This window comes from Suricata suricatta, chromosome 1, assembly GCF_006229205.1.
Source record: "Suricata suricatta isolate VVHF042 chromosome 1, meerkat_22Aug2017_6uvM2_HiC, whole genome shotgun sequence".
NCBI lineage: Eukaryota > Metazoa > Chordata > Mammalia > Carnivora > Herpestidae > Suricata > Suricata suricatta.
The window spans coordinates 87154394-87174347 of NC_043700.1; the positions used below are offsets into that span (position 1 = coordinate 87154394).

Here is a 19954-nt window from a genome sequence, read left to right on the forward strand (position 1 = left end):
GTCCAGAGCAGAACTGAAGGCTTTTCTGCAACCCGAGTTCAGAGGACAAGGATCTGATAACTTATTCGCTAAAACATGCATTCGAGTGTAGACAACTGTGCAAAGTTAAACATTCTATAGCTTACTTTAACACGCGACTGAAAGCATCGATAAACAAAGTAAACACCATTAACTTTATTAACGCCTGGGACAGACTCAAAGAGAAAAAAGACCTTTGCCGGTGCCAGAAAGTCCCTCCATCACATTTCCCTCGCTCCCCCCCGCCCCCCCCCGGCGGACTTTTCCCTTTACCCTCAGAAAACTGAGAGGGGAAAGGACTGAGAAGGGGTTAGGATTTTAAAGGGACGACCCCAGAGGGAAGGTCCAAGATGGCAAAGCACAAAGGGGAGGAAATGAAAGTAAATGTGGAGGGGTGGGGCGCAGAAAATTGGGGACAGCACGAGGTTTAGGTTACATACGAAGGGGTGGGGTAGCCTCCCTCCCAATTCCTGCCCCCCACAAAGATACAAATAAGTTAATATCCTAAATATAAATACATAGTGTACCAGAGATACAAGGGCCGGGCTAGAGGAGGCTTTCAGATGGAGGAGATGAGAGATGGTGGTCCTTTCGCTTCAGCCTTACCTCGTTGGACAAAATGCTTCCGTTGGAGATGATGTCGGGCTGCTGGTCTGTGTAGCCAGTGACGATGGCCCCACAGGGGTTGTGCTCAGTGTCCGTACTCCGCGAAGGGCTGCAGGGCTTAAGGAACATCAGGTCGGTCTTGGCGGACTCAGGGGTCAGGCAGACCTGGTAGCAGTAATTCTGGTTGTGGTGGTGGGAGCCAAAGCCCCCGGACTCCTCCACGGGCACCTGGGCCGGGTTACTAGGTACGTTGGAGCTTTGCACCAGCATGATATCTGACTTGCTGAGTTTTTTCTTGCGCGCTCGGGCTTGGCGGCCGCAGCAGGTCGGGCCCCCACTGCCACAGCAGCAGCAGCAGAGGCAGCAGTCACTGGCCAGACAGGTGTAGATGTTCAGCTTCTTCTCTTTTTGGCAACGCACGGCAAGCACGATCATGGCTAGCAGGAATATAAAGGACACTGAGCCCAGCGCAATGATGAGGATGAGAGTGAGGTCCAGCGAGGTCTCCCCGCCGCCGGAGCGGCTGGGGCGCTGATGCTCCCCTGACCCCCCGCTTCCGCCCCCGCCCCCTCCCTGGGGCTCGACTGCTCCGTCCACCAGCTGCACCACCAGTGTGGCAGTGGAGGACAGGGGCGGCTGCCCGTGGTCGCGCACCTCGATCACCAGCTCGTAAGGCCGCTGGGGGTCGCGCTTGGCCGGCACCCGGCGCGCGGTGCGGAGTTCCCCGGTGCGCCAGTCCATGCGGAAGAGGTTCATTTCGTTGCCCCGCACAATGCTGTAGGTGAGCCGCGCGTTCTCGCCGTCGTCTGCGTCCACTGCGGCCACGCGGGTCAGCAGGTAACCCGGCTCCGCCGACCGGGGCAGCACCTCCCGCGCTGGAGTCCCGTTGCGCCCAGGCAGGGGCGCCACGATGGCGGGGGCGTTGTCGTTCTGATCCACGATGAGGATGTTGACGGTGGCGTTACCGGCGAGAGCCTGGGGGCTGCCGGCGTCCCGAGCTTCCACCTGGAAGCTGAAGTCCTTGAGCTGCTCGTAGTCGAAGGAGCGCAGGGCGTACAAGTAGCCGTTCTCAGAGTTGATGGACACGTAAGTGAAGACGCTCATGCCCTGGATCTGGCACTCGAGGATAGAGTAGGCTAGCTGGGCGTTGGCGCCCTCATCGCGGTCTGTGGCGCTTACCGCGTAGATATAGGCGCCGGGCACGTTGTTTTCGGTCACATACACGTCGTAGACCGGCTGGCTAAACCGCGGTGCGTTGTCGTTCACGTCTGACACTTGGACCTGGATCGACTTACTGGTGGAGAGCGCAGGCTCGCCCCGGTCCCGAGCCACAACGGTCAGAGTGTAGGAGTCTCCAGCCTCTCGGTCCAGGGGGGCTTCGGTCACGATAGTATAGTAGTTCTTGAAGGAAGACTTGAGGCGGAACGGCACATCCCCCAACAGCTCGCACTGCACTTGCCCGTTCTCCTCGGAGTCGCGGTCGGTCACGCTGAACAGGGCCACCACGGTCCCGGGCGCCGCGCCCTCGCTCACCGCCTCCTTCACGGTGCTGAAGCTGATCTCCGGCGCGTTGTCGTTAGCATCCAGGACCCGCACTAGCACCTTGCAGTGCGCGGGCACCGCGTTGGGGCCCAGGTCCTTGGCTTGTACGTACACTTGGTACACCGGGCTCTCTTCATAGTCTAGCTCTCCGCTCACCTCCAGCCGGCCAGTACGCGGGGACAGTCCAAAGAGCTCCCGCGCCCGGGGCGAAATGTGGCTGCTGAAAGAATACACGACTTCGCCATTCTGGCCCTCATCTGGGTCTGTGGCGTTGAGCTGGATTACGAGCGTGCCGGGCGGCGAGTTCTCTGGTAGAGACACAGTGTAGACGGGTTGGTCGAAGGCGGGGACATTGTCGTTGGAGTCCAACACTCGGATGGTGAGTAGGGCAGTGCCGGTGCGCTGCTGTTGGGGGGGCAGGCCCCCTCCCCCGCCGCCTCCCCCTCCTTCTCCTCCTCCTCCCCCTCCTCCCCCGTCCACCGCGGTCAGCACGTAGCGGTGCACCGCTTGCTGCTCTCGGTCCAGCGGCTTCTCCAGCACCAGCTCGGCGAATCGGTTGCCATCCCCCTGGGTCTGCACGTCCAGGGAGAAGTAGCTGTTGGGGGTGATCTCGTAGTCGCGCAAGGAGTTGGTGCCCACGTCTGGGTCGAATGCGCTCTCCAGCGGGAAGCGGGTGCCCGGCGTGGCGCTCTCAGAGATCTCCACGGTCAGGTCCGGCTCCGGGAAGGAGGGGGGGTTGTCATTGATGTCCAGCACTTCGATCTCCACCCGGAACAGCTCGAGGGGATTCTCCAGGAAGACCTCCAGGTGCAGGACGCAGGAGGGGCTCTGCTTGCAGATTTGCTCGCGGTCGATCTTCTCGTTCACGTACAGCACCCCGGTCTCCAGGTTGAGGTCCAAGTAAGGGGTCCGCGAGTTGGGCACCGTTTGAAACCTGCGAGCTGAAAGTTTTGTAATGTCCAAGCCCAGATCTTCAGCGATATTCCCCACGAAAGTGCCATGTTCCTGCTCCTCCTGCACTGTGTAGTGAAGCTGGGAAAAGACTCCTTCCACCATCCAGAGCAAGGCAAAGAATAATAGCACAATCATCTCCAAAGAGAAAGGAAGCAGCTTCCCGCAGCCAGTCAGCCACCCAATCACCTCCCCCACCACCACGAAAAAAAAAAATCTTAAAAAATACAAATAAAAGTGTGCTATGTGGGGGCTCCTGTGGCTTTCTGTCCTTAAAAATCTTATTCCTTTTGCTTCATTTTAGGGCTTCCCCGAAATCAGCCTCATTTTTCAATCTTAGCGCAGGAAGGGTGACAGGCGTCCCCTTTCCTCATCTGTAATCTTCCCACTGACCAATTAATAAAATAATACAATAGTCAGCGTCCTTTTATTCCGACAGTCTTGGCGCAACGCGGCGCTGGCAAATCCCAAGGAGGAAATTTCGATATTTCAAGACTGTCCTCGGTTTGTCTTCTTGCTGATGGGAGGAGGAGGAGGAGGAAAAGAAGGAGGGGGAGGAGGAGGAGGCGGTGGTGGTGGTGGTGATGGTGGAGGAGGATGAGGAGGAAGATGAGGAAGAGGAGAAGGAAGAGGAGACGTTGCTGGCACCGCTGAACATGCCTCAATGTCAACGGCTGGCAAACGCAAAAGGGCTTAAAAACAGCAAGAGAATTTTGTGCCGGAAAAACATAGAACGGCTCTGCAGCATAAAACTTTCATTCTCTTCATTTCTCCGGATGGATGTTCTTCTTGGCATTTTCTCCTCTTTCGCTTTATTTGTATTTTTTGGCTTTCATAGTTTTGTCTTTCTCTGTCCTGATCTCCACCATCATTTGCCTCTCTAGAAGTGTGATGAGCAGCTTCTTTCCTGCTGTTTTCTTTCCAAGCCTTTTTCCCTCTAACCTGTCTCTCTTCCTTCCAGTCTTTCCCTCCTCCTGCTTCAGCCCTAGAGCCTGCGATCTCGGCTGGCAGTTTCTGAGCTCCGAGCGCTCCGCTTTTCTGTTTTTGCGCAGCGCCCTCATTCTGCCAACCAATCGCTGAGGAGCACCACCCACCGAGGCAACGCTGATTGGCCTATGTGGACGTCAATCATACTCGTCACTCGGCAGTCGGGAGGGGCGGGGTGGAAGAGGCGTCCGGGCGGGCTGCCGGGGTGAGTGTGAGTGTGAGAGTGAGAACAGCCCGGCAGGTCCCGAGGCGCTGGCTGGGGACTCTGCCGCGGAAAGTTCCCAGTCCCCAGCCGCAGGTAATGGAGAGGGAATAGAGAGGATCCCCTGTTTGCATCAGCAAATGCGAAAACATAATAGCAACAGCAGCGGTATCCTCTCCCAGGAGCGGGGTTTCCAATGACGCTAACATTCTTTTTCCTTTAAGGTATTTTCCTTTACTACTGATCGTGGAAATAAATCACCGAGAAGGGGAAAAGTTGCAGAGGGGGCCGCTAACTGACAGCGGTTACCTAATGAAGGGTACCTAATGAAGCCGAGACAGGCTGTACAGTTTTAAAAAGGGTTATAACAGGGGTTGTGTCTAAGCGTGAGGGTCTATAGGGGCTGTATGGAAAGAAGTGAGGCAGTTGGAGTGTGGGGAGGAGGTGGGTCCTGAAAAACCGAGGGATTCACGCCAGAAGATGTGGGCTGGCAGCTACTATAGATGTGCAGACGCGTTAGACTTGCCTCTTGCCTTCCTCAGTGTATATCCATAACATTCTTACCAAATGGATTATTTCCCTTGGGGACCTAGTTAAGGCTACGAGCGCTTTGATCAATGGCTGAGGAGTTTCATTTGAGCACTACCTTCAAGCTCGCCAGCCTAACACCCGACTCGCTGGCAACCGAGCATCGCTGGGCGCTGTCATGCGCCTCGGATATCCCTGCGCCTCGCCCGGCCAAGTGCTCCGCGGAGGCGGCCGCGCACAGGCTATTTTCTGCCTTTTCTGACATTTGGAGATCCCCTTCCCCGCCCCCATTATAGACCCAGGCACCGATTCTTGCCCAGTTGGGGCAAGACCGCTAGATAAGAACACCTGAGCTGCTGAGAACACGCGCAGGGGTGAGGGTGGGTAGGTGGGCAGGGGCCGAGCACATGCGGGACGCGAGTCTGTGCCTCTGCGGTTATCCGCGTCTGCGCTCTCACATTTAAGGTGCTCGGATTCATCCTCCCTGGTCCCGCGCACCGAACTGCGAAAGCCCCCAGCGGAGCCCCAAACCCCCCACCCGGATCTCGAAGGAGCTCTGAGTGCCCACCGCCGTGGCGCAGGGGCAAAGCAGTCTCTATGCATCCAGTTCTTGTGAAGTTAAAATACAGCGCGAACTCTTCTGTGTTAGAGAGTGGAATGAATGTCAGTTCTCCGAGAAAAATATTTTTAAGGCTTATTTTTATACTAATTAATGGGCTATAGGGGGGTTGTTTATTCGCTAAAGCCTCCCCTGGTTAGTCTTCTTATGCCACAATATAGGACGGTCCCTCGTGACTTCCTGGTAATGAATGACCCGAGAGTAACACCAACACAACCTTCGAGAAAAGGCGGACCATTTCCCCAAGCCCGAGGTACGTTGTCATTTCTTCGTGATAGGGAATTAAGGAGAGCGAGTGTCCATGGGCGTGATTGCAGACTGAGGCATGCCCTGTGAGTCCGAGAGTGCGTGTCTACTGCCCTGCCCCCCCACGCCAACCCCACCCCCCCTTCGCCCAGGGCTCTTTCATGGAGATGGGTCGTGTCGTGCCTTTGAGCGGTTGGAAGGAAAGGATGCCAGCAAAAATGGCTAATCCTTTTTCAGCTGCAGTAAATTGACTACTGGTCATCGCCAAGAGAAAACCGCTGCAGTTAAAATGATTTTAGCATCACGTCTACTGCTGAGAATGGAGTGGCAGTTTATAAAAAGGACCTGTGGATCAATGAAAAGGAGATTATAGTGTATCTGAATATTAATAACGGCACTGCATCTGTACTTTCTACCCCTCCCCCCTCTTTTTTTTCTTTAGATCTGCAGGACTGAAATGAAATATTTTGAGTTCTTCCAGCTGACTCATCAGAATCCTGGAGCACTTTAAAAAATGACGGTAATTTTCTAATGTTTTCATTTATACATATGGAAACACTGGTGTGTGCGCGCGCGTGTGCACGCGTGTTTGCGTGTGAGAGCCATGTGGCTGAATGACAATGCAGATCCTGAAACTGTTTGGGGAAGAGGGTTTGTGTTTTCAAAATGTAGGTGAAGTTTGGGCGGACTTGGGGCGTTCTCTGAGAGCCATAGAGCTTCCAGAGGTGGAGATGAGAACGTGGAGAGATGGCCAGATTTGCCTGTAAATAATCACTACATCCACTGTAACACTTGAGCTGCCTTTTTTTTTTTTTTTTTTTTTTTTTTTTTGGTAGCAGTTGTGTTTGAGCAGGGAACTCTCCCGGCAAACGTGGGTTACAGGCGTCTCCTAGCGGCGAAAGCAGCATAGGGCAAGCCAGAGAATTTTGCTTTGGAGCTCTGTTCTGCAGGGTTCGCCTGTTGGGGGCTCTGCAGGATTTCTTGGGTCACAGAGGCCTGTGTCCGCGCCCGCACCGCCGGCCCGTGTCCTCTAGAGGTCTCGCCTCTCGGACTTCTAGTCTCTAAGTCTCCCCGGGACCCTCAGGGCGACAGCGGGGTCTTCTGCTAGGAGGAGCAGACCCAGGCAAGGCCGTCCTCTTCTCTCTAGGTAGCTCCAGCCAAGGGCAACTGCGAGAGCATTTTGTTCCCGGCAAGATTCAGATATCATCATTAATAGCCTTTTCTGCCTCCTTACCCTGGAACCATTAAACAGCCCCACCCCGTCACCCACAAAACAAAAGCCTTTTAAAAAAAATGTCTATTAATTGCTTTTTCTTTTACATGCCCTTCGGTGGACCCCAGAATTTAGTGAAGCCATGATTAAGTAAATAAGAGCCTCCGTGGTGGGGTTCGCGACCTCTTTGAAGTGCAGAATAGCCTGCAATAAACTGCTCCCTCTACCCCCCTTTCCCCTATTAAGGGAGCAGGGACACTTATGTAGCACCTCCCTACCCCTGCCTCCAGCACCTCCTCCAGGAGAGCCAACGGGGCCAAAACCAACTGCATCCTGAATCAGAGTGAGAAAGTGGTAATTATTATTTCGAGGGGTGTATCAATATCAATTTTCATAAAAGTTGGTGTATGAGAATGATAATGCACATTCGCGTATTTCATTGTCAAGTCCAACAGAAACGGGGGGGGCGCTAAGGATCCCACAAATGTTTTTTATATACATAGTTAGAAACTTTGTAACTAGGTAACACGGTTGCATTCTTCCTAACCCTTTTGTGGAAAATGCAGGAGGGAAACAAGTTTGTTAACCGCCATTTGGATAAATGAGTGTTTGCAGTGATTTAACTTGACTTGAAAGCAATTTGTTTCTAAATCCTCTTATTATTGCAGTGTGCCCAGAGCTTTGAGAGAAGATTTTTTTTTTTAATAAATGAAGAAAAAAAATTTAAAATGTCAATAAGAAGTCTTTCAAACACCAGACCTGGCCGGGATTGAGCTAGATGGTTCCTGGCATTTGTCATTCCCAGCAAGGAGAGTGCAGAGGTCAATGGCAAAGGACCTGGACTGTGTTGCGCCTCTTATAGGTATCTGTGAAATAGGTTTATTTGTGGTAGGGTAACCTCACTTTAGAGGTGGGAAATCAAGGCTTTGGAGCCAATGCCACAGGCACTGATAGTTTTCTCACCTAGTTATCGAGAAAATGTTGACTAAGTTTCTAGAAAAGATTTATAGCATATTATAAGCATCAGGTAACTCTTTAGTTACTGTGTTGTAATGCCCTCAACTCAACAGAGAACAGACTAATACATGTTTTGGGGACTGGGAATACTGGATATTCTATTAAAACATTACTTGATATTCAAAGTTGAAATGTTATTCTCCATTTTGTTTAACCTAGTTAATATTGGTACGGCTTCACATTTCAGTGTCTTTTAGTTCTCAGACAGGGCCAGCATTTTGTTAAAGTCTAAACAGTGAATTAAAAGCACTGATGAGCTGAAGCAGGCCTTTAATGCAAAATGACAAATTGCACTTAAGCAATACATGAAGAAGAAAATGATTTATGGATTTTTACAATGGCCTGAGCAAATGAAAGCAACATGAATTATACATCCTAATGCTCACGATATCATTTTCTAATAATACTGTTTCAGTTCAGATGCTACACTCTCATCCTTTCTCTAAGAGATATTGATCAATAAGAGGTCCAGGAATATTTTTAAATTAGGCAATGGTGTCTGATATGGGTTCCAAATATATATTTTTTCCCTGAGTGTGAAGGGGGGGCTGATGAACATTGAACATACTGACATTCTGGTCAGCTCCTTCACATGCTTTATCTTTGAGTGATAAATTATCTTTTGGAAACTAATGTTTTGTTCCGCACCTTCTTTCAGAATGCAAATAAATACATCTAATTTAGAATGACAATCCTTATTATATCGTGACCTCTTTCTTTGAAAATCAAAATGCAGACATAATCTCATCTTATCTTTTTCTTTCATTGCTTTGGATATTGAAAAATCTGATTTCTCAAAAATATCTCTTACCTTCCTCATATTTGTTTTATCCTATTTTTCAAGAACATTTTTTACTTCCTGTGTTAAAAACACACCTAAATTAATAAAAAGGTCATATCCCTTAATTTTATTTTGGCCTTAGTAGACAGAATAGGTTTTATGGCCATCTTAAATTATAAGAAAAAAAATCAATCAGATAAAACTTTATGTGATGATTGTTTTTTGAATGGGGGGGAATCCAGTTACCTCTGTGTTATGATGAATGACTGCTCCTAGCACTTTTATTTAACCATTTGTGGCTTATGTAACTATTTTAGGATGTGGGTAGAATTTTAAGGGAAGATAGTATCTTTGCTGTATTACATATTCAACCACAGGAAACTTCTAATTACACAGAGGCCTCTAGAGTCACATTATTAGGCCTAATCTTAATTGTCCAGGTTTATAAAAAAAAAAAAAAAAGAAGAAGAGAAAAATGAATCACAGCTTCTGCCTTTGACAGCATTAATAACCATTTTTACTGAAAGTTTACTGAAATCAATGATATGATTAGGATTGTGAATAAGAACTACAAGATACCACATTTAAAAAGCAACCTGTTTTGCTAACATGCCTGCTCTATGGGTTATATTGATGGGGCCCCGAGGTAGAAACATTAAGATTGATTCAGAACAATTTCAAAAATTAAGTGCAAGCCCTGATTATCTGAGTAAGAAAAAAGGTATTTAGAATTCTGTTTTTTCTTCGCCAGTGTGTTTGCTTCTTATCTGACAGTGATACAGTCTGCATAATGCTAGTACTTGTTTGGCAAGTATAAATTGTTTTCTTAAGGGAAAGTTCCTTGAGTTTATAAATACAGACTGAGATTACCCACATTTTGATTAGGGTCACAAGCCATGCCATTATTTTCTGAAGAGTTTGAAAATGTCATTGGAGACAGACACCATGTAAAGAATATCAAACATAACTTGAGAATTACATTAGTAATTAGTAATTGGAATTATAATAGTACACAGAATAGATACTTCAATAAAAAAAAATGATCTATCATAGTTTGACCACCAGTTAGTGTAATTCTTTGTGTTAGAAACTTGATTTTCATGCCTCGTTTAAATGGGCCTGGGAATGCTATACTATAAGATTTTTTAATTTTATTACAGTTTTGAATTTTTTTAAAGGTGAAACTGAGTAATTACCTTTAAACGGCCAATGTATTCCAAGCACTCTTGCATAGGTTAGTGTAACCTCCCATATCTATAGGTTTTATCATTTCAATATTATAGGTAAAGATAATGAGGATCTTCAGAATTTAAGTAACTTACCAAATTAATACAAAAGTCAAATCCAGACCTCTTGATGCTAATGTTGAGGCTCACTCTTCTACAACATGATCTTTCTCTAGTTTGAGAAGGTAAAACAAACAAACAAACAAACAAACAAACAAAAAAACTAATTTAGGATTAATCCAGATTTTGTAGTAACAAGAGTACTAGTTTTATCATACTCAAAATGGCTAGTACATCATTGAGTTGAGCCATGGAAATGTATTTAAGGAGACGTTTTGTGTGTGCGCATATATAGTGGGACAGGGTGCATTGTCAGGAAACCCAAACTTGAATATGTTTTTATAACTAGAGTGAATAGATTATAAGGAGCCATATCTTTCTCATTCAGAAGGGCCCTACACAGAAATTATAGGTTTTAATGATTGAAAATGGAAATTCATAAAACTAACGTGCCCAAGGAAAGACATTTCTGTTTCATTCAGTCCTGAAAAATACAGTGTTAGTCAGTGGTCCCAGAAGTATTCCCTTGGTTTCTCAGAGTTTGTTCAAAGCTAAGGGGGGAAAAAGTGTACTAATTTTATACAGTGCAAATATCTGTGTTTATATTGTATATATTAATGAACTGGTCTTTACAAGGGGAATTCTGGGATTTTTTTAAAGACTGTTTTCAACTATCCTTTAATTTCTTTAATGTTGCTCAGAAAAGACTTTTTAATTTGAAATTTCAAAGTTAAACAAATTTACTGGACAATCTCATGCCAGTAGGAAATGGAAAGAAACAACTTTAAAACAATCTTAAATGCAGAGAGAAAAAAATCGAAGGAAGATGATTGTGGAGTCTTATATACCTACTGTAAGTAAATATGTGTCATTATTTTGATAGTAAGTACTGACAGAGGAACAATATTATATTTCTTTTAGAAGTATACTTAGTGATTCAGAATATATGTATTGAAGGCCCTGCAGGGTAGGTTCTATATCTGACTCATTTCTAAAGGCACACAACTATCACAAGGAATGATACAGTAAATTATGAAGAACATAAACTTGAGAATTAAGCCAAATTGAGGTCAATTCCCTGCTTCTCAAACTATGTGAACTTAGGCACACTACTTCTTTGAAACTCTGTCAAAGGGTGTCAAATATGCTGAATATCTGTTACAATATGAAGCTATATTGACCTTATTGAGTCATTGTGAGGCTTAACTAAAATGTTATATGTAAAATTCTTGGCAGATAGTAGACTCTCAGTAAATGTTAAATATTACCATAGCCAGATGTTTTGAATGAGGTGTCCTTAAATAAGATAATTATTGAGAATAATTGGCACTGATTTTCCTAGTGGTCTTATTTCTATCATAAAACTCAAACTAAAGGATTTACACTGAGGTGCAAAAACAGCTTTACATTGTTCCTATTTTATGGAAATTATAGTATAATTTTGAAGATTGGATGCAAATAATGAATGAAGAAGACTAAAACATTTTTAATTAGGCACCAAGACATAAAAATCAATAACAACCTTTTTTTCATAATTGTGTTTTATTTTAAAACTTGTATTTACTTTTTCCAGATAAGTTTACATTTTCTATAAGCTTTAATTTATATGATAATCCTGATTTGTAGATAGATTTCTAAAATCATTTTGATAAGAACATTGTTCTTTCATTGCTAAAATATTTTTTCATATTTCTATATTTGTTGCTTTTTAAGATTAAAGTACACTTATTTGATAGATTTGCTTATTTTTCTTCCTGTTCCTTGATGTAAAGCCTTGTTACCTACTTCTCTATTCATGCTGATGACTACTAAAATTCTCAAAATTAAAAACAAATTAGTGAAAATCAGTGACTTAAAATAGAATGAGTTTATTAGAATCACCAATTCTGAGTGTCAGGCCTCAGTTGTGTCTGACTTTTTCTTTAACATTCTCCTCCTTGCAATTCCTCTGCCTACTGTTTTGCTGTTATTTGTATTCTCTTCAGTAGCTTCTTATAATTTTAGAAGCAAAAACATGCATTGGTGCTGGTGTGATAGGAGTGCAGCAGTAGGAATACTGAAAGAATAGAAAAAAAAGTGTAGGGGTGCCTGGGTGGCTCAGTTGGTTAAATATCTGACTTCAGTTCAAGTCATGACTTCATAGTTGGTGAGTTCAAGCCTCACTTCAAGCTGTGCACTGACAGCTCAGAGACTGGAGCCTGCTTCAGATTCTGTGTCTACCCCTCTTCCGCTCATGCTGTCTCTTTCTCTCTCTCTCCCTCTCTGCCCCTCCCTCTCTCCCTGTCTCTTTCTCTCAAAATTAAGCATTAAAATTTAAAAAAAATTAAATCATGGATATATTTTTTAAGGATTCATGCTCAATTTGATAAATAAAGAATATGCATTAATAGGTTTGAATAACTTCCTTGAACAACATGAAAATAAACCTGTTAAAACATATAATGACTATAAATGTTGAGTGGTTAGAGAATAAAGAGAAGACTAGAATAACACCAACTGGTTAAGCAAAGATTTCTAGAAAAGGGCGGTTTTTGTTACTATTTTAATGACGACTGTGCTACAAGTTAGTAGAAAGATCTATATGAAGCAAGTAGAGGAACTTGCTCCATGAGGGAGTGAAGTCAGTGATAGCAAAAAGCTCTTCTTACAGAGATCATAAAACAGCAAAATTAATGTTTTCAATTATGGGACAATATCCTGACTTTGGACTCAGTTCCTTAAATCTCCAATGTCAGAGGCCTTAATTTTGTTTCATTAGATTTTCCCCTCCCCATCACCACCTGCAAGAACTTGGCCAAATTTAAGGTCAGCAGAGAAGGGTAAGATCCTCATTCAGCATTCATACCTGAGTAATGCTTTGGGTATGATTTGGGCTAATAGCCAACTTCAGCCTTAGAATTATGATAAAACCTAATATTATTGCTTGTTCATTAGCATATATATTTGAGGACCTTGGCCTCTGTAGCTAATCTAATGATGAAGTGCTGATTGCTGATTTTCGCCAACCATTTTTTTAACCTTGCCTAGTCAGACTACCTAAGTATCTAATTTAACAAGAACATATTGTCATTCTGCTGAACAGGATAAGAGAGAGAAGTACTGCTTAAGCCCAGGGAACCTAACAAACATTCAGCTGAATGGTCACATTTTTGATGAAATTGTTGGCTACATAACCAGTACTTAATAAAGAAAGATGTGCTGGCTAAATAAATGAATGCTTGACCTTTTCCCTTTCTGCTATTATTCATCTTAAAAGATATTTCTAAGATATTTTACTCCATTCCATAATCTATGTTTTTAATAATGCGTATTTGAAAAAGGTCTTTTTAAGTTGGTTATTGCTAAGAAAGCTAAGATGGAAAGCCAATGGTGCAAGTGTGTTAAAAACACTTCATCTCTTACTTTCCACTAATGAAATGGCATGTCTTCTCTCTCCAGCTGCTACTCAAAAGTAATGTATCATTATAATTTTCTTTGTTTTCTAATTTTAATCTAATTTTCTATATACTACATTGTTTAAATATGAATAGAGTAAGCAAAAAGCCAATATTCTGGATTGCTTTATTTCTGTTATAAGGTCATGATGATAAGCTAAGAAGGAGTCTTCTGTGATTAGAATGTTAGATGTTAAGGGTAAACATGGGGGGAGATGGGAGGACATTTCTTGCCTTAGGTAGACTCAGGAGATACTATGATTTAGAAGAGTATTTCAGGGTTAATTTAAAAAGAAATGTTGATTAACTTTGTACACTCAAAGCAATATACTGAATTTCAAGCCAGGGGACAAGCTGCTGTCTTGCTCCCAGCTTCTCATTTCTTCAATTTATTTAAATGGGATATTGTCACTTTAAAGAAAATGCTATTGGTTGCATATCTAGATCTATATGTATCTCTATCTAATCTATATCATCATATTTCCCAGTTTCTTCATTTCATAACTGCCACTTTATTACGGTTTAGATATTATCGAATTTGGATACAATTCTGTAATTAGGCTGAGAACTGTTTTGCACATGCAAGACTAAGAGTAATCCTCTGAAGTTTTTCACAGGCTAATAAAGTCAGGATTAGTTGACCAGGATGAAAGGGTTGAAGTGTAAAGGTGAAGTACACATGGTGGGGGAAAAAGAAAAAGCATAGTAGTTGAAACTATGTTTTTGGTATAAGAAAATAAAAATATATCAGTGAAAGAGGGTAGATGACAAAACTTCAGGTGATGTAGAAGTTTGCTTGGTTTAAAATGGAGAAGTTTCATGTCTGTTGTGAAAAGAAAGGTTGCAAAGAGCAGAGTCCAGCCAGAGTCCAAGCAGTGAGTTTATTGGCTTAAGAAGAGGGATAGATTCTTAGCAGATGTTCTTTGGCTGGGAGATAACTTTCGGTCTTCTGTAAATAGGGGATTTACGGGCAGTCTTCTAGTTCTTCAGTTTCATTTTCCTAAGAGTGCATGGGAGAGATTTTTTGTTTCAGAGGCTCCATTTCTGCTTGAGACTGAAATCTTTGCACATATGGAACATTGACATCACTCCAGGTGCTGGTAACAGGGGTTACCATTGTACTGTTGGGGTCCACTCCTGAAGACAAGTAAAAGAACTTCCCAAACAAATATGTGAGCGACAGCAGAAACTGTGCTCTTCCCACAAAGTGAGGCACTCAAATGGTGACCAGTAGCCCTCTCCTGGGAACCACTTCTAGGAGCCCCTGTTAACTGAAACCACTGATGGTGGCAACAGATGGAGACTCTGGAAGGGGAAATCGAGGTTTGGATTTTTTGGACCTTTTTAAAAAAATTTTTTTAATGTTTTATTTATTTTTGAGAGAGAGAAAGACAGAGACAGAGACAGAGAGAGCAAGAACAGGGGAGAGTCAGAGAGAGAGAGGGAGACACAGAATCCGAAGACAGGCTCCAGGCTCTGAGCTATCTGTCAGCACAGAGCCTGACACGGGGTTCGAACCCACCAACCATGAGATCATGACCTGAGCTGAAGCTGAATGCTCAATTGACCGACTGAGCCAGCCAGGTGCCCCTAGACCTTTCTTAATTGCAGTATGAGTTCCATTTTTTAAAGTTTATTTATTTATTTATTTATTTACAGATATAGAGAGAGTGCCAGTACGTGCACATGCAGAGAGGGCGGAGGAGAGACTCTGTTGGCACAGAGCCCAACGTGGGCCTGAACTCATGAACCCGGAGATCATGACCTAAGCAGAGATCAAGAGTCTCCCTTTAACTGACTCAACCACCAAATGCCCCTCCATGGTGAGTTTCTTTTGACATTGATGTGGGAAGAGGGGAAATAAGATTGTTAGCCTTTCAATTATTTCCTCATTAATAAAATTTTAAAAATACTCAATTTTTAGTGTTGACATCCCAGCAACTCTAAGAGACTTGTTTCATTTAGAGAATCCTGAAATAATAACCTGCTTTTCACATTCCAAGTGGAGAGTATTTCTAACATGCAGAGAGAGCTTTGACAATGTCTTCTGATGGAAAAACTAAGTTACTAGTTGTTTTATGGTTCTTACTGAAATTCACATTAAAACTTGTCTAAAAGGTTTTTAACTTTTTCAGTTATTTGATTTAGTATATTTATTCTATTTGAGTAACTATTTTTCTAGAATTAAATGTATAAGATAATATTTATCTTAAAAATGGGTAAATATCAATCCAGAGCACAAGATTTATTTATCTTAACAATCAATTAATCTTCATCATAATTCTTTTTAATAGCATACCCAAATTAATCTGGGTTGGGAAAATTCATTTACAATTTTAAAATAAATACCTCTTTTAAAAGCACCCTTCTTCCTCACTCTTAAAATTAGTAGTTTGGATTTAGCTGGTTTTCTCATAACTTACATAACATTTTTAAGTTTAAAATAAGGACATGCCTGGGACCATGAGATCTGATTCATAGATTGGAAATTATAACAAGAACTATTTATTTCTGTGCAATTAAATTTGATATAAGAAGAAGAATTTCCGATGTAAAGGCAGGAATGTTACTGACGTTATAGTTTTATTCCAACTTTAATAATTGTGAGTAAAACGGATTAAAAGATAAAGGTCATAGCACTTAAGAACATCTTTTTTAATATGATACTGTTCTCTTAAATTGCTGATGGTCACCGAGTCCCTGCTGATTTATATTGTGTTCAGCAACATTTGCAAATTTTCTTTTTTTTTTAATCTGAGAAGAATGTTTTATATTTCAGTGAATTGTAGGTGGCAGTATACACAGCTAAGTTCCATGTTTTATTACAGGTAGATAGAAGATATTTCAGTTGGTTAACAGTTTTATATTTAAGCTTATTGCAATTTTAATTCCCATTCTAGGCTCCTCCCTTCCATTTTGTTAGTAATACATGAACATCAAATAAACTCGCACAAATAAGAGAGCACTCTTGAGAAGTACTTTAAATATTAGGTTCATTCTGAAAGATACAAAGCACTTTTTGTAATGTTACTAAAGATACATTAGAAACAGTATAATATTCACTGACCAGTTGACTTCATATTAACGTCAGAATTTTAAAGCGGAAAGCCTTCTTAGAATTACGTATCAAGCCAGTGATGAGAATTTTTTAATTCTGTCTTTACATCTTCTATTTTAAAAGTTACAAGCAAATGTGTTTTGACTGCTAAGTTATAAAAATTCAATACTTTCTTGATTTACTATCTTGAGGTGCGATATCTATCTTTGAGAATAAGTACAAAATTGCTATTCTTTATGCCTCATATCCACTCTGAAAGCATTATATCCATGAGTATAATAAAATTATACATGATACAGAGAAAGAGAAAACCTTAAATTGATGATCAATAACCATGGTATACTCTCACGGAGAGTAAGAACCTTAAGCAGTACAGTGGTTTATTGACACTGTGCCTTCCAGAAACTTTCACAAGTGAATCCAAAGGTTTTAGGAAGGTTACTGAGAGAAACACGGGGTTGGAAGATGGGGCAGAGAGGGTGAAGGTGAGGGCCAAAGAGGCAAGCAGCCTCTTTGCCAAGCAGCCAAATTCTGGTGCCCTGCAATTTTCCTGTTGTTTAGTTTTACATATTGAACTTTGTAAAGTCACTTTTTTCTTTTTTAAACTAAAATCATCTTATCTAATTCCAAATTCTCATGTTTAGAGCAGATAATTGAGAATGGAGTAGATTCAGACACTTGCTGAAAGTCAAGTCAATAAGTAGCAGTGTAGGACTGACCTTCCTGATTACTATCACTACACTGCTAACTGTATTTACTTTGTAAATGTGTTTTCCCCTGAGTGTTTTCTTTAAGTTTATTTAAATATTTTGATGTGGTTTATTTTTTATTTTTATTTTTATTTTTGAGAGACAGAGCGAGCAGGGGAGGGTCAGAGAGAGAGGGAGACAAAGAATCTGAAGCAGGCTCCAGGCTCTGAGCTAGCTGTCAGCACAGAGCCTGACCCGGGGCTCGAACCCACGAACCGAGAGATCATGACCTGAGCCGAAGCCAGACGCTTAACTGACTGAGCCACCCAGGCGCCTGTATTCATTTATTTTGAGAGAGAGAGAAAGAGAGGGAGAGAGAACCCCAAGCTGGTCTTGATCCCACAAACCGCGAGAAGATGATCTGAGCCAAAATTGAGTAGGAGGTTTAACTGACTGGGCCACCCAGGCGCCCCTCCAGTGTGGATCTTTTATGTTTGTTTGCTTGATCGCTTTGTTTGTCCCTTCCCCCACCATAACTTGTTTATTCATTTTAATGTAGCCAATTACTTTGCAATTTTTGGCGTATATAGTAGTAGCTTGTAATCTTCAAATAGATATGCTTGTTTGCAAATGTTCATATGAATGCTGGGCAATTGTTTTAGGATCATTTGGTTCTATCAAGCTGATGTTTAAGCATTATTAATTCTAATAAGAAATAAGTAGACTTAGAGAAATTCAGAGAGAAACTATTTCTTCATTTTTCTTTTTCAAGGTCAGTAAGATAAGTTCTCAAAACTTGGATGTTTCTTAAGTACTTGCCAATGGATTTTATTGTTTTTTGATAAGATTTAGTTCTCTAGCATTTGGAAGTGTGAATGCCCTTGAACATTTGGAGTTTAAGAGGCGTAGACCTATAGAAATCCAAGAAGACTAAATGTATCGAGCTAAGTTCATTTGAAAAACAAATTGAAGCCAAGAAAATGTTGGGAGACCAGCCCCAAATAACCTGTTTGGGTCTGAGAAATGCAATGGACTCCAGATTGTTGTCTCCCTATTTTTAAATAATTTACTCTCTTGGATGGCTTTTTAATCAAATAGCATGTTAAGATGGGTATCTTTTCACCTGAATGAAATATCATGCTTGGAGCCACCAAATTCCTATGGAATACATCTAAGAATTTTTTTTATTATATTAGTTGAGATCTCAATCTTTCCCACTACCAATGCCCGTTTAATAAAAAATAAATTAGTATAAGCATGGATATTACAGTATGAGTACAACTGACTTATTTTGTATATGTGGTTATGGCCTAGGAAAAAAATCATGTATTTAGGTCGTGCCTGCATGGACCTCTGTGATAATCTAGACTTCAAGTTTATGAAATCAAGTTTATTATATACAGGGCCCCCTGGTAGTTAATAACTTGTAATGCTTCATGTAATTTCAACTTGAAATTAAAAAATGGAAAGAAGTTTTGGTTGACTAATTCATTTATTCATGTAAGAAATACACATTCAGCATATGTGCCGAGCAAGGTTTTTGGGACACATTAGTGAATAAAATAGACAAATGTTCTTGGCTTCGTTTTATTGCATGTAAGTACAAAGACAAATGAATGTATTAAATAAATAAATCATCTAGCATGTTAGAAGGTGAAAAGTACTATTTAGAATAGGAAAAGTTGAAAAGGTTAAGAGGATCTTTTAATTTAAAATTGAGTACCTCTGAAATTTGTGAGGGTTATGGAACTCAGAGATGAGTTATTAGTAAATGACTATGGTTCCTTTGCCATGGGAAGAAAAAACAAACACAACCTAAGCTGTTCTTTTTTTAAGATTTCCTTCAGGAGTTGCTTTAAAGTAGATTTCTCATTAGCCATTAAATTGAATGTTTTCCCACTAGGCAATTTGCCCCAAACACTAAATTAGTGGGAGAACCACTAAAATAACTTTGTCATTCTAAAGGCTTTTAAAGTAAAGGTGTAAAGGGAAGTCTGGATATAGAGTAGATTTCTTTTTTCCCCACCTGACAGAAACATAAGGTAGGATTTAAGAATGTGTCAGTGGAGGCAAAACTGTGGTTTAAGGTGTTGAGTCCCTAGCAGGAGACCTTTGAAGAATTTCTTGGTTCCATTAACAAAACCCTTATCTTCCATGAGGAATAGTTAAACAATAATAAAAATACAGGCAAAAATGAAAATGTACTTACTGTCATTTGAACCAGTTAAGTTTAACATGGCAACTAGTGACAGAAAGCTTTATCAAAGTTGACAGCTCTAAGAGCCCATCTTCACTGTCTTTTGCAAAAATACCATTTTTACACAAGCAGTGGTCTTAGACTAAGTCATGTCTTCTGTGAATGCAAAATCAGTGATTACAAAATGCTCACTCTTGTTTCATGTTCTGAAGGATTTTCTCCTGCCTAAGTCTCCTAGTTTTATTTTAGAAGGATGCATATCTCCCAAGCTTACTTATTTACTTTCAGCTAACTTCGTATATTTATTTACTCACTTGTTTAAAAATGTGAAATGAAGTCCTGTTTGTTTGGGATGTTGTGCTATAGGGGCATACAAAAACATTTTCTGGTTAAAAATATTCATATGAAAGGTGTTAAGGTGATATGGCTGGTCTGAGTACTTGATTCAAGAGCCATTGTTGAGTGCTTTCTAGTTTGTAGCTGTATGTCATACAGCTGTGTGTCGTTCATTTGGTGACAGGGAAGATGTACACAGAAGTATCCTAGATTTGGAAGCAGAGAACCAGAAATCTGGGTGAAT

The 19954-nt window shown here is 41.9% G+C and overlaps 1 protein-coding gene and 1 long non-coding RNA gene across 4 annotated transcripts in view; one reads left to right on the forward strand and one right to left on the reverse strand.

The window, feature by feature from the left end:
- The window catches only part of PCDH10 (protocadherin 10), a 58460-nt gene extending 54343 nt beyond the window's left edge, over positions 1 to 4117 (reverse strand). For all 3 annotated transcript variants that reach the window (XM_029940904.1, XM_029940909.1, XM_029940905.1), the window contains exon 1: positions 625 to 4117. In XM_029940904.1, the coding sequence (XP_029796764.1) occupies positions 625 to 3255 (2631 nt within the window). In that variant the 5' untranslated portion in view covers positions 3256 to 4117. The remainder of the gene's footprint in view (positions 1 to 624) is intronic.
- Positions 1830 to 19954, forward strand: LOC115293155. Its single transcript, XR_003909393.1, has 5 exons — positions 1830 to 2545; positions 5615 to 5706; positions 6142 to 6219; positions 15090 to 15253; positions 19895 to 19954. It is a non-coding gene; the product is annotated as an uncharacterized LOC115293155 (long non-coding RNA).